The sequence below is a fragment of the Vipera ursinii genome, assembly GCF_947247035.1.
Source record: "Vipera ursinii genome assembly, chromosome: 7".
Lineage (NCBI taxonomy): Eukaryota > Metazoa > Chordata > Lepidosauria > Squamata > Viperidae > Vipera > Vipera ursinii.
Window position 1 is genome coordinate 58,902,496 of NC_139521.1, and position 15,320 is coordinate 58,917,815.

Below are 15,320 nucleotides of genomic sequence, written 5' to 3' on the forward strand. Positions count from 1 at the left end.
AAGAAGCGCTGATCCTGGTGCTTCTGCTGAGCCCTGACAGCCCTGCAGCTCTAGCCATCTCTTGCTCAGGCTTGTGCGGTGCTGCCATTCCCCTCCTCCGGTACCACTTTTCTAGGATGGTTGCGTACCACCTACCAGGTGCCACTGTACCACAGGTGGTACCCGTACCACTGGTTGAAAAGCCCTGCTATAGAGTACTATACCAGACAAACTAAAGTTGCAACAGAATTAGCTAATTTCTGTCATATTTCTATGAAGAGTTTGCTATAATATTAATCCATCACTTTGAATGTTCAAAATGCAATCTATCTGATTCTATATTTATCTCAAATAATGAACAGACAGAGGACTTGAAGTTTTGCTTGCTGGATAGAAGCAGTGTTTTGTTCAATTAACTGAACAGTTATTAAACTAAAAGGCTAGCAAGGGACAGTATGTTTCTGTATGTTCTCTCATAATGTAATCTGATATTTTCCCTGAGTGAAAGGATGCACAGTGTACATACAGCAAGACATTCTTGGAAATGCTATATAGGATATACTTTTTATGTCCTCTTCTATGACTGGGGGAACCATAAATGGACAGCTGGAGAAAGAAGCCTTTTGATCTTTCTGGTCTGTCCAACTTATAGAATTGCTTATAATCACAATTTCTGTGATGGAATGTAGTAGGCTGTATTCCTAGGAAGGGAGTGGGTGTTTTTCAGAGGAATAAGAGACAGCTCAGTTCAGATATTTTGTGAGATAAAGAGGGCGAAGGCAGGCCTCCCTAATAGTTGTCAGAACATATGGTAGATGCAGATAGTAGACTGCTTTAGTTTGAAAAGATTCTGCCTGTGGGTGTGCAACAATAAAAATCTCAATCTTGGAAGCATCACCACAAGTCTTTTGCAGTTTGGGGGGGGCTGACAGTTTTCCCAGTGCACTGCGCTCTAGATATATTGGTCAAATGATCTGGTCATTAGAGCAAGCAATCTGATATTTTCAGATATTCTAAAACAGACTCCTTTGGTAAGGAATAAAATTATTATGGAAATACAAATTGGGAGAAACTGTGAGTTATGTTCAAACTTTGGGAACAATTCCATTGAAATCAATGGGAGTTAATGCTAACCTATAAGACTACTGCAAGCATAACCTAAATCTATCTTATGTTTAATTCCAGTACTCGTAAATAGAGGAACAGCAAGACTGAGCACCTCATTACCAAGCAATTAACTGTGTTTGTCAACTGGATTGTGTTCATTTTTAACACTTGGAAAGCAACTTAGAGATGTCATAAACTGATGATGAAGATGCTCTCCGTTTACAACTGGTTACAGGATGACAGCAGATACTGAAATGGATTGTACTATTCTTAATAGGTCCCAATTTATTAAATAACATCTTTGAGTAGGAAATAGCTGCCTTTAAGCCTTGTTTATAGTTGACCTGAGAAAATGTATTTTAACATAGAATACATTTAGAGACTGTTCGTCATATGTACACATGTAGATAAAATGCCCAGTGAAAGGGCTTTATCAGTATATTCACATAAAAAGAGATGAACATAGCGGGTCATATGAAATATCCTCTAGGTTCATCATCTACTGATTTGTCAAATGGACATTCAAATGCATAAATAAATGTTCATATGACATGTCCTTGGAGGAGATGCAGAGAAGCTGCTTCAATCTTCTGCATCTAAGAGGGCAGAAGTTAGGTAGGAGAGGAGGAGGAAAGAGGAAGAATAACTAGTGAACAAACAGGAAACAGTATACAAATATCCTAGTGTTCAGAGACAGTCACTAAAACTGCCACTAGAAATTGATGTGGAACCAAGAGTATGTCTAAGCTATGGAGACACAAAGGGCCACTTGGCTTTTAGATGCTTCTTTCCTTGTTCCACAGGCAAGAGGGGGAGTTAAGCTCAGACTTTTCCTTATGTTGGGACTGTGAACCAACAGCCCTGGCATGCTTGGGTTCTGTTCCTTAATATAAAGAAAAGGATAGCAAGAGTGTTACAAAAAATACACAGTAATGGCAGGTGCTCCTGGGACCATTGTTTAGCACGATTCTGTTTGAAAGAATCAGAGGTAATAAGCAACGTTTGGGAAGTGCAAAGCAGTTTTATGTACTGGTTTCATGCCAGAATTTTGTTCTTCGGCAGATTACTGAAAATTTATGAATGTGAGAAATATTCCCTTCAATTATTCCGTCCCTTCATTCCCGTATAACTTTTGTCACTTTTTTTTTAAAAAAAAAAATTCTCTTGGTTGGAAGCTGTGTTTAACGTTTTTCATCCACTTCCAATAAACTTTTGTATTTTCATAGAATAGCCCTTGCCTTTTCCTGTGCCTCTTGGTCTTAAATGTGCCTTGCTCTCTTTGACTGTGCTTTCTATGATTATGTTAATTTATATATGTGGATTATATCTTTTTCTTTTTCTGTCTCCCTTTCCTTCATCCATTATTTCCTTTGCTGCATTATTCCACCAGACATTTCTATGACACTTTACTTACTTCAGCTGTTTATGAGTTCAAGTAAACTGTATGGTATACTTGATCTGGTGTTATTTTAGTGGTTCAGGGCCAGTGGAATCTGCAGCTGGATATCCAAAACAGAATTCTCTGTAATGTAAACAGAGAGAATTCTTTTTAAAAAGCCCTTGGGATCTTTTTCAATTTTCAGGATAAAACTTTTAATAACTATCTGTAGATATCAAAGTAAGCTTTCATCTCAAAAGTCAATGAATAATATTCTGTCCATTTGGAGCCATTGAGGAATCAGATCGTGAATAGATATACTGTAAAATGTTCAGAGACTTACCCAGTATACAGTATTTTTCTCAAAATATATTTTGTATCATTAAAAATGTTGTACCATATAATACTTTTATTACGTTAAATGAAAGGATAGGCGGTAAAATGGACAATGGTTTTATTATAGTCAATGCATAATGTGGACATCGGTAATAACTGAAAATTGCTTTTGACATTTTTTAGAAAAGTAGAAATAAAAAATTAATAGGCAATTATTATATCCTATTTTAATTAAGCTTTTTGGTAATTATATCTATTTGAATCTGTAAGGTGGATAGTGACTTTGTTTTTATGGCAAATACTGTAGAACACTTTCTCCACCACGATAAAAAGGGATTAAAGGGTCGTTAAAAATATCTAGTTTTATTTGGAGTTTGTTGGTTAATTTCAGCTTAAAAAGAAGCTGCTGACACCCGACAGAGACAGATCTAAACAAGAAAATCCAGTTTACATAGAATAATCTAGTCTGGTGAAATTGAATCAGATAGGTAGAATGGAATCAAATTAAGGAGGTCAGATCTGCTGAAAGTCAATGGAGAATCTCTATTTCAAGAGCTTTTTGAAACCAGAACCATGGATAGCTCCAAATAAGTTTTGTCTATTGAAGTTTTCTGTAGAAGAAATACAATTCTCTCAGCTGCTAGCTGAAGTCAAGTGGAAGAGAAAGTTTTTCTCCAAATAATTTCTTAAGAACTAGCAATCCTACTATTTATTGGATAGGAAAAATGCAGTTGAAAGCAAATGGAAGGGGATACTACTGTATTCAGGTATTGCTACTGAAGGGGCCTTTGAAGATTAGGGTCTCAGGAGAGATGGGATCTTTACATTTTCAGAGTGGCTTTTGGAAGATGCATACACAAGAATCACATACATGCATAAATAAACAGAGAGAGAGAAATGAATGAATGAATGAACCTTTATTACCAAGTACAACATGTATACAGTGAAATTGGCTGAGCCTCCCTTCTTGGCCCCCCACCACAACTCACAGTGACAACAAACCCACCATCTTGTTACACCATGTGAGCTAATTGCACAACACACCAGCCTCGCAGTCAATCATACATAGAGTTATTTCCCATTCAGGAGCCTGACAGCCCATGGATAGAAGCAATTCTTCAGCCTGTTGGTATGGCTAGCTATACATCTATATCTCCTACCCGATGGTAGGAGAGTAAAGAGGTACTGACCTGAAGTGTAGCACCATCTCCTTTGTCTTGCCGATGTTCAGGTGCAAGTTGTTCTCTAAACACCATAAGGATAGTTTTTGTACCTCCCCGCTGTAAGCTGTTTCATCTCTATCTGTAATAAGACCCTCTACGGTGGTATCATCTGTGAACTTAATGATCACAGTGGATGGGTCGGACGTTACAAAATCATGGAGAGAGAGAGAGAAAGAGAGATACATAAATATAAATGTATTCAAATGTAAATAATAAGCACAATCCATATATTTATTGGGATGGTGTGATCTTCAGCTGAAGTTGAGAACCTTAAGGTGACGAGAAGGATATGGACATTGTATAGAATTGGGTCTGCATTTCTTATTGGATTCTTCCTTTGTCTTAAATTCATCTTCTATTTTCTACATATGGTTTGTGTAGACAGCAATAATGCTTTGCTTTGTTGCCTCTGGAGCCTCATATTTCTGCTGTATTGTGGAAATGAAGGTTTTGCCGAGAGTTATCTTTTTATATAAAAATATATAAATTTTATTAAAAGTTTTATAACAAAATCATAAAAACCAGTACAAACTAATAAAGAGCAAAAGAAACAAATAAAAGAAAGAAGAATAGATTAAATGTGCAGAAAGAATGAAAAGAAATAGAAAAAAAGAAGCTTCTGATTTCTTCTTCAGAAAATATAAGTACATTTACAATATTATCTCTTTATGATTACAAAAAAGAACTCATTTTTTTCTTGTTATCTAGTTTTCAGACCACAAATCTTTTTCATGCAAAAAAGTCTAAAGGGGTTTCTAATCAACCATGAATATAGATATTGTTTTTTCTCCAAAAGGTTAATTTAGCCATCTCTGCAAGTTCATCGTCTTCCCCAGCCATTTCTCCACTGAGGGGTAGGATTGAGCCTTTCCACTTTTGAGCATATAATAGTCTCACTGCAGTTATCAGATATAGATACCGAGTTCCATTTTTTCTAGTTCCCTGTCCATTAGTCTCAAAAGAAAATTGCTTGGTTTCAGTTGAAACAAAAGTACAATTTAAGTTCTGTTTCAGTAGATGTCATCAAGCAATGTTCTCTGGTTACGAATGTCCAAAACAGGACTCTCCCTAATATTCCTTTGTGGAAGAATTCAGAGCTAATATTTAAGTAGTACTGAAGAGGAGATAATTTCTTTTGATGGTTTAATTTCCTTAGGTTGATGTGTATCCTCTTTTGAACCTTTGGAGTTTTGCTCAAAACCTGGATAGAAAGGGACCATATATTTTAGCTTGCCTTGTGATTTATTACATTTGGTGTAGGGAGATGTTCAGGCAGTGCAGGAGGGTATTAATTCCTATTTGCAAGAAATAGTACTTCCAGTTTTATTAGAGAAGCCACAGTGAAAGCACTCCTGAAAAATTCATCACATGACCAGGAAGAATTTTAACAATAGTAGTCCCATGGCGAGCTGCTTCCATAAAAAGTGTTTCACCAGATCTAGACAGTTACATTTTCTTCATCCATTTCAGTCAGATTTTGTTTATATTTTGATAGTCACTTGCTGGTCTTTGCTGAGAGGATTAGGAAGAATTTGACTCCACTGATTTTCCTAGAACTCAAATATCCTTCAGTGCTGTCAGACATGGTATCCTCTCCTAGTAGGATGCCCCAAAAAAATGATGTATCAAATTAAGGAAGCCGCAGGAATGGTTACCATGGCTTGTTGCAATAAATAAAGATTTGAGTAACATATTCCATCGCTATAACTGGCTTGTATAAATAATTTTCATTCCCCTGTACCTTCAGCTGTGGGATTCTGTAAAAGAAATCCCTCACCATAACTTGTGTCCATTAACAGAAACCAGTGCTTGTTTGTAAAAGAAAAAGGTGCCAGAACTCACACATGTTATACAACCCGCCAGAACTCACACATGTTATACAACCCTACAAGGTTCCATCCAAAAAAGGTGCCGGAACTCCGTTCTGAGCGTTCTATGACAAAAAAAGCCCTGACAGAAACACACGAGTAGATTCCATCCACTGATTATATTTGTCCAAAATGTTGGATACAAAAATTTAGAAATGAATAATTAAAGATAAATATTGGAACAGAAAACACTTGGGACCAGAATTTCCATTGCTAAGCAAAATAGATGTTAAGTGAGCCATGCCCAATTCACCTACTTTTTTGCCATGGTGTTAAGTGAATCATTGCAGTTATTAAGTGAATCACACAGTCGCAAAGCAAATCTGACTTCCCCCATTGACTTGCTTGTCAGAAGCCAGCTGGGAAGGTGGCAAATGATGATCACATGACCCCAGGCCACTGCAATTGTCATAAATTCAGCCAGGTTGCCAAGTGCCCAAATTTTGACCACATGACCATAGGGATGATGTGAGGAACGTAAGTGTGAGGACCAGTCATAAATCACTTTTTCCAGTATCATTGAAACTTTGAACGCTTGCTGGATGAATGGTTGTAAATCGAGGATTACTGTTACAGCATAGGATGTGAACATAGTTGGCATGAAAATATCTATATTTGAGAGTGCTTTAAACTAGTTTCCTATGCAGAGATACAAAAAAAATCCAAATAAGCTATTCTTCCTGAAGGGAGCATGCCTTTGCATGTGTGAATAAAGTCTATAGCAATAGAGTTTTTGCTAGGGTTGGTACATTGACTTCTTATATACCGGTATGTCAAACAAGGGAATCCCAGCAATTAAGGCCAAGATGAGGGAGTTTGTTTGCAGTTTTCCCTTGAGAATAAGTCAAGATAATATGGCACCATTCTGTGAAAAAATACTCAGATAAAATATGACTACGGTATATGTATGGTATGATAAATTTTAGTGTTATCTTATTAGCAGCACTTCTACTACACAGTAATTTCAACTATATAAATATGGTTTCTCTTGTTCTAAGTCATACATTGACATATTTATCATGCGGTAGCACATGGTTTTCATAAACCTGGTAAGAATTGATTATTTATTTTTTGGGTGCAGGAATAATAGCAAGACTATTAATGTAAAAATGTAGCATAAGACTGAGTTACATCTGAATGTCTTAGCAGGAAGCATAGGTAGAAATTTTGTTTATTAAAATTTCATAGTTTTAGAGCACAAGAGAGTAAGATTAATATCCAGTAATATTAAACACAAGATGTTGATACAGTGCTATACTGTGATTATCCAATCAAGCTTCCATATTTCTTTTTTGGGTACATGACAAATTCTGTAATGCTGTTTCATTCTTGAATTCAGTGTTCAGTGAAAATGAGCTTACCCTTCTTAAAAGAAAAAACTAATACTCTTGCGTTCCTATGCTTGCTTATGTAGCTCAAGAGTGTATTTAATTATGGATATTTGTTAAGGGTGTGAGTACATATATTTGATAAGAGATTATATGAGAAAATAGATTTTAGTAGAGATTTACATATTAATAGATTTTAGTAGAGATTTACATATTAATGATATTTTACAGTTAAGGTATATTTTTATAATGATTAATATTTTGATTTTATTATTTTATGGTGAACTGTGTAATGAGATTTATATAATATAAAAAGTAGAGATGAAGATTTTTTTCTTATGATGGATGAATAGAATGATGGATATTCTGTATGGTATTTTTTTAAAGGATTACATTAGTGAGGTAATATAATGTATAGAGATAAAATAATAAGATTTTGCTTAGGTTTGCTTTTAAATAGGGAATTAATTTTATAGTTTTGTTTTATAATGATAAGTATTTTTGAATTAATGATTGGATATTTAGTTAGATAAGTTTATGTTATGTTTGTTGTTGTTAGTTGCGAAGTTGTGTCCGACCCATCGCGACCCCATGGACAACGTTCCTCCAGGCCTTCCTGACCTCTACCATCTTCTGGAGTCCATTTAGGCTCACACCTACTGCTTCAGTGACTCCATCCAGCCAACTCATTCTCTGTCGTCCGATTCTTCTCTTGCCCTCAATCTTTCTCAACATTAGGCTCTTCTCCAGTGAGTCCTTCCTTCTCATTAGGTGGCCAAAGTATTTGAGTTTCAACTTCAGGATCTGGCCTTCTAAAGAGCAGTCAGGGTTGATCTCCTCTAGGACTGACCAAGGGACTCGCAGGAGTCTTCTCCAGCACCATAGTTCAAAGTCCTCAATTCTTTGGTGCTCAGCCTTTCTTATGGTTCAACTTTCACAGCCATACGTTGCAACTGGGAAGACCATAGCCTTGACTATACACACTTTTGTTGGCAGGTTGATGTCTCTGCTTTTTAGTGTGCTGTCTAGATTTGCCATGACTTTCTTCCCCAGGAGCAAGCGTCTTTTAATTTCTTGGCTGCAGTCCCTGTCTGCGGTGATCTTGGAGCCCAGGAAAATAAAATCTGTCACTACCTCCATTTCTTCCCCATCTATTTTCCAGGAATTGAGAGGGCTGGATGCCATGATCTTGGTTTTCTTAATGTTAAGTTTTATGTTATGTTTAATTTAGGTTAAAAGATTACCAGATTGTCTGTACTGAGGTGGAATTCCTTGTTATTGTATATTTTTGTTTAAACTTCTTTCCCTCCCTTTTTTCATATTTTAACTTTTTCCTTTCTTTTTGTTGTTATTTTGTATTTTATCTTCTTTTGAAATTTAATAGTTATTGAAAACTAAATAGTGTATTGAATTATATTGTGATATAATTAATAAAAGATTTATGAAATGTTTACCTTCAGTATTTTTCCTGAATGATCTATATGACTTGTACTAAATGTAAATGTAGATGTTTTAATACTATAAACTAGCTTATTTTATATTACTTCATATAAAATAATTATTAAATATATTAAATTTAAAATGGCCAAACAACTTGAGATATCAGTGTATTTTTGTTTGGGTAAGACTGTGCCTTAAATTATACCACACAATGGGAAGTGCAAAGGAATATATTTGTGTATATTTGCAGATATCCAGATTGATAGTTGGTGCGTTATTAGACTTATTTTCTTTCATTATTGAAGGTAATATATATACAGTTCCAAATAATTTTTAATCTAGTTTCAAACCAAATTTGGTTATACCAGGCGAACAGAAGCTGGTCATTTGAATCTATGTTATTAAGATTCAGGATTCAGTTAGAATTAGTAAGATGTAAATGATCTTATATTATTATAGCTAATATAATCTAACATCAAATAATTAAATAAAAAGTTCATAGAATTCTGCTATTGAAGAATTCCTGGCATTAATTTCTCAGAATTCTACTGCTGCCATTTTGTAGTCTGCAGTCTGTTCTAGTATAATTACAGAGTGGAAAATGACTTTGAATGATTGATGGAACAAAGTAGTTCAATGAAGCTGGCTAATATTTAACCGAACAACAGAGTTGATACACTGTTTCTCATGGCATATATCTAACCTTATTTTCTCCTTCTATTCCACTATTGTTTTGGTTGCTAGAAGAATGCTACAAAATCTCCTTGATCAAAAATTATTGTAGACCGAATAAACTTCCATTCTAAGTGCAGTTGTAATCCTTGAAACCTATCCAATGGTCTCTAATATAGAACTAGTCTGCAGCATTTTGTTATTGTCTGAGGCAAAGAACACGATAGTGCTCCTTCCCACGCAATGTTCAAAGGCTGACTGAACTGAAAGTTGAATCTTGCTATCACATCATCAGTGCTGAAGAATCTTACACCCTGGATGCTAGTTTATGGAACAATATAGTCTAACATCAGGAAAGCAGATGGTTGCCGGGCATTATGGCTGTCTACAAGACAGTAATGTCAGTTCATAACATCTGTAACCTGAGGCAGTCAATATGCTTCACCTATGCCTGAGCCAACTATCCATATAGAGATGTAGATGTAGATCAGTTTCATAGTTTTTCTCTTATTCCATGTTTCATAGCAGCTAAAGAATCTTGGATAGCAAACTTGGAAGGTTATTGGTGTTCAGTGTAGATCAGGAGTGGACAACTGTGGCACTTTTATGAAAGTTGCCATAGTTGCCCATCCTGGTGGCAAGTCAGTGATGTAATATGTTAGAAAGAAATTGCCCAGATCCTACATTCTAGATTTAAGTTACATTTCACTTACTATCTAGAAAATAAACATACTTCGATAATGTATAACATTATTAATTATTATCTCCATCATTTTCTTTCAGTTTGTGGTGATATCCATGGACAATTCTTTGACTTGATGAAGCTGTTTGAAGTGGGAGGTTCTCCTGCCAACACACGATACCTTTTTCTAGGGGACTATGTTGACAGAGGATACTTCAGTATTGAAGTAAGTGTTGTTTCCTTCTTTAGCTATGAAATTAATTTGCAATGCCTGTTGATTTCTCATTTTCTTTCAGTATATTATAATTCTAAAAGTATATTTTCATGCTGCCACTTTTGGCAAACATGGTGTACAGAAATGTTCAGTAGAAAGCATCAGATTGAATTACCTTAAGCATATTTGGTCTTTTCCTTCTAGCCTACGTATTGCACTTTTTAAAAATAGTTAATATTTTATATTTGTTAAATTTCAGTCAGGTCTAATTTATTTGGCATGCAATCACATGACATTACATGACTTCAAACTTTACGATGGCATCACTTAGCATCGGAAGTTCTGGTCCCAATTATTTTGCACATCTGTACTGAGAATTAATATGTAATGTTAGCCTGTTTTGTTAAAAGATTATTCATCAAAACCAACATATTCAAAATGTTAAAGCTTTATAGGTAGTCCTCAACTTACAGCTCTTAAGTTGTTGTTATGTGACCACATAGGATTTCATAAACATTTTTGTGACAGTTGTGATGTGAATGGAATGTTCATTGAGTGAACCCATTTTACCCATTGGGCGACTTTTGCTTTACACTGGAAGTCAACATTGGTTTACAGCAAAAAAAATGTCATAAATTGAGCCATGTGTTCATGGACATTGCAAATGACCATAAATGTGAGCTGGTTGGTAACTGTCATAAATGCCATCACATAACTATGAGTTCAGCTGTTGGAACTTCAACAGCAAGTCATGAGTAGCTCTGGAGAGGTCCACTGAAACTTCGAATTGTCACTAAGCAACTGGTCATAAGCTGAGGGCTATGTGTAAGCTAAATGACTCTCTTCCCTTTCCTTGCCTTCCCCGCAAAGACAGTCTTATGGATTCTACAAAGTTGTCACATTGCCCTGGAAAACTGTTCCACCCTGTTTCTTCAAACTAAGTCCTTCTGAATCCTTATGACTTCCACATTCGGTATGCAGGATTGCAAGCTAAATCATTCACATTCACCTTCCTGATAGTTTTAAAACAATTTTAAACTTCTTTGTAACTTGGCCAAGTCTAAAAGCAATCTGCCTTTTTTTCCCTGCAGTGGCATCAGATAATTGCGATGACTAACAGTTTTCTTGAATTTAATTATGTTCCTTCCATATAAAATACACTAAGAGGAATAAAGGGGAAATATGTATTCTTCCTGGCCATGTTAAATTACACTTTGGGTAGATTAATACTGCTCCTTAAGGCCATTCTATGTTTTTATCATATTCCAGATATTAAGGAAAAGACAGCATCTATTGTAAAGTCAAACAGGCTTTTAAGGGCTTGGACCATCAGCTTCTAAGTTCTCTGAATCTGTCTTTTTTGTGGTGGGTGGAATTGCCTGCTGCCTGCAAATTGTTTCAAATAGAGACAACAGTGCATGAAGAAAACCTCTGTATTTTTAGGAACAAGAATTGGAAATTATACAAGGTGGGCAGGAGAAATATAATAATGCATTGCAAAGGAAAATGAAGCATTTCAAACTTTTATATACACTATGTGTGCGGGTGCATATAATATATGTATACACACACACACACATACACACCGAGATACACACACTCATATACATAACAAAACACACACACTGCAAAGCTCAATAAAATATCTGGACATTTTAAATCATAAATTTGTCCTTTTCCCCTTCTACCCCAGAAATAAATTAAGACTAGGCTATGTTCATTCTACTTTAATTTACCATTTACTTTATAAGTATGATTACTTTTTTCCTTTTTAAAAAAAAATAGTTCTTCCTTTGAAGGGAGAGTGTTAGAATAGATAGCCTAGTAATTAAGTCTTCGGGTTAGCATAAAAATTAAGAGAAATATAATGAGGACTCCCAGTATACTTTTCTGTGTTGCAATACTAACACTGCAAGAGAACTAGTGTCTATAATAGAAGACCTATTTGAATCTTCTAAAATCTCAAATGCTTTAAATTATTATATGAACATTGTTACAAGCTACCCCACGACAACATTTTAAAAATAAATTATTATAGGAATCCTTCAAGCTCGAATAATTGGACGTAGACATGTTATAACTGTGGTAATGAAGGATTCATATTCATTCATTCATTCAATTTCTGTAGCTGCTCATCTCAGTCAATGTCTCCCTGGGAAGCTTACGATTAAAAAAATTGCAATAAAAATAATAAAAATATAATAACAGAAACATCGTAAATAAATATACATAGCAGCCAAAATATTTAGCAATACAGCCAAGAAATGGGGCCCTTAACTCATTCACCTTGAATCTCACAGCTCTTTCCTTTTCATCACCTTTCTATTGCGTCCATTATGTCTATATTGTTTTTACTGCTTATATAGCATTAACCCCTTTGCTCAAGGCTTCTAGCAGTAGTAGACAGGCATCTGTATACCCTTGTCCAGATATCCATGAACATGGGTATTTCTTCATAGTCCTTTGGCCACTTTGATCAGTAGAGATGAGGATACTGTAGACATTGTACCTTAGCTATCTTGCTAGGTTGGCGTAGGACCTCAAGAAAGCTTCTCCCTCATTTCTGGAAGACAGATTAGGAGTCTACAGGTTCTTCAGCTGCCATAACCAGCAGTACCTACTCTGATTTGGTTACTGATATATTTAGATCAGAAGAAGAAGAAGAAAGAACTTGTGAATTACATTTAACCATGTTATCAAGCTCTATCTACATATGGTCTCTGGGAAAGATCATCTAATGATTCATGATTGGGCAGCTGTCTTATAATCATGTGTCAACCCTTTAAGATAGATAGACTAGGATACTATGCATGCTTTTAGCAGAGCAGTCTTCAATTCACTATTTCTCCCCCAAACATTGTCTTTTTGTGTTTTCTAGACAATCACCCCAAATACTGTTATCCTCTTGAAAGGGAGGATATTGCTCCCTGATGACCATTGATGGCATGAAACTGTTTACTAATTTTTGCTGTACTATTTGCTGTACTGAGCACTATTTACAGTTCTTCCAGGTTCAATTATACTTCAGGTTTAGCTTCCATTCTAATCCCTTTTAACCTGATTTGAATATACAGATTGGTCTTTAAACAGTTGCATTCCTCTTCTTTGCAAAAAGGAAAAGTAGTAATGATTGTTTAAGAAAAGCATTCCAGGAATTATCAATGGATTTTTCTTATTCAAAATCTTTTTTTCTGCAGAAAACTAAAAGTATACTTTCTTAGTTCCTTAAAAATATACCTTAGTCTTCCCTTTTAATCGCCTAAATAGGAGTCTTTGGGTAAATAGGCAAATGATTTGTAGGTGAGAAAGAGGCTAGAATGGAAGCCAAACCTGCAATATCTTTTAAGTCATAAATTTGCGCAATTTAGCTTTTCCCCAGTGGTGTCCAAATGCTCAAAACTGACTGTGCTAATTGGAAGTAATAGCATTCTCATGCATTTTTCCACCATAGCTCCTATATACTAGAAGTGTTATAATTCAGGGATGTTTAGTTAGAGCTGACCTTCAGATAAATGTCACTTGGAGAAGTCTTTTGAATTTTATATGGTGACATATTTTGATAAAGGGTCAAGCAACAGATATGATTTGTAAATATAGATTGTCAAATATAGCATACTTTCTGCAAGCAAAATAAGTTTCTGGCTGCAATCAAGATTCTCCTTCCATTATCTGAATATTTTGCAATTTGCTAAAATCAAGGAGGAATGTCCCAGCACAGTGTTCTGCTTAATTGGTGCCTTGATATATACTCTCAATTAAAATGCTGGATATTATGACTCAATATTCTGGGATTTGAAGAGAAGATGCAGAATTGTGAACTCTGCAGTTTCCAAAGTTGTTCTTCTAATGCATGATGGAATATGAATATAGTTAGCAAAAGGGATACTTTTCCTGTTGGCTGGGTAATACAGAATTGATAGTTATGAAATTGTACAAGGACTTCAGATACAAGTGCATCCTCCAATTTTCCAAAGAAACTTAAAATAATTCTGAGTTATTTTGTTCTGTTTACAGAGAACTGCTTACAAGGAACTAGCATAGAACCACATATCTGAATAGTTTTTTTCCATCCCATATTTCAGACAGAACAAAGCAGATAGAGCATATGGATTTTTGTCCATGCAATCATCTGAAAATAATTGTTCTATGAATGGAGTACAGAGAGGTTTGTGCGTTGTATCTAAATTCTGCTCTAAGTAGCAATCTGATAATTGTCTGAACAATACCACATATTTAGGATTAGCAACTGCCTGTTTGGCATTTGCTAATGAGATAATACTCTAATTTTCATATTTAAACAACAGATGATCTGACTATTAAAGTAGAAGTACACATTTAGGACAAAATTATTTCATACACAAAGCCTTTGATCAATTTTCAATAAAACCAGTATCCAAATTCTTTATACTTTGTTTAGAACCAGAATGTTATGAAGTGGCCAAATATCTATTCATTTGATTAAAGAGTGAGACATAGGAGGTTTGCATTATTTACTTATTTAACTGATGTGTATATGCTTCCATTTAAAATTAGGTATTCATGAAATGGTCAATCTAAAAATCTTGCATTCAGTAAAGCTAGTAAATACCATTGAAAAAGCTAGGTGGTTAATTAATACTGAATCTCTTAGGATGGAAAGCATTTCAAATACGAGGATTTTTCTTTTTACATATTATCATTTTAATGAATTACTAATTTTGTGATTAATCCTAAAGTTGATGAATAAGCTTCCAGATGTCATAATTAAATAAGTTGAAGAATATTCAACATATGGTAAAAGAAACATGTGTTAATATGATCCTTGAGAGCAAAATAAAACAGGCAGATTTTACCAGTGATAATGTAACATCAACTTGAGGCTGTCCAGAAAAATTGGGATTGCAATGTTTAAACATTTAAATTCCCAACCAGCTTGGCTGAACATTGCTGTTGCATTCTATCAAGACATTTAATCACATAATGATGCCATTGCAGTTTCTTTTTCCTATAAGTGTGTTGTATGTTCTGAAGGAATATGATTAACATAGAGTATATCATGTCAAAGGAGAAAAAAAAATCTCCTTTGACAATGAATTGGATTTTCTTGTTTAGAG

At 35.0% G+C, this 15,320-nt stretch overlaps 1 protein-coding gene across 6 annotated transcripts in view; it reads left to right on the forward strand.

The window, feature by feature from the left end:
* PPP3CA (protein phosphatase 3 catalytic subunit alpha) overlaps positions 1 to 15,320 on the forward strand; it is a 196,509-nt gene that overhangs the window by 114,130 nt on the left and 67,059 nt on the right. For all 6 annotated transcript variants that reach the window (XM_083367840.1, XM_083367839.1, XM_083367841.1 and 3 more), the window contains one exon: positions 10,115 to 10,239. In XM_083367840.1, coding sequence (XP_083223966.1) covers positions 10,115 to 10,239 — 125 coding nt within the window. The remainder of the gene's footprint in view (positions 1 to 10,114; positions 10,240 to 15,320) is intronic.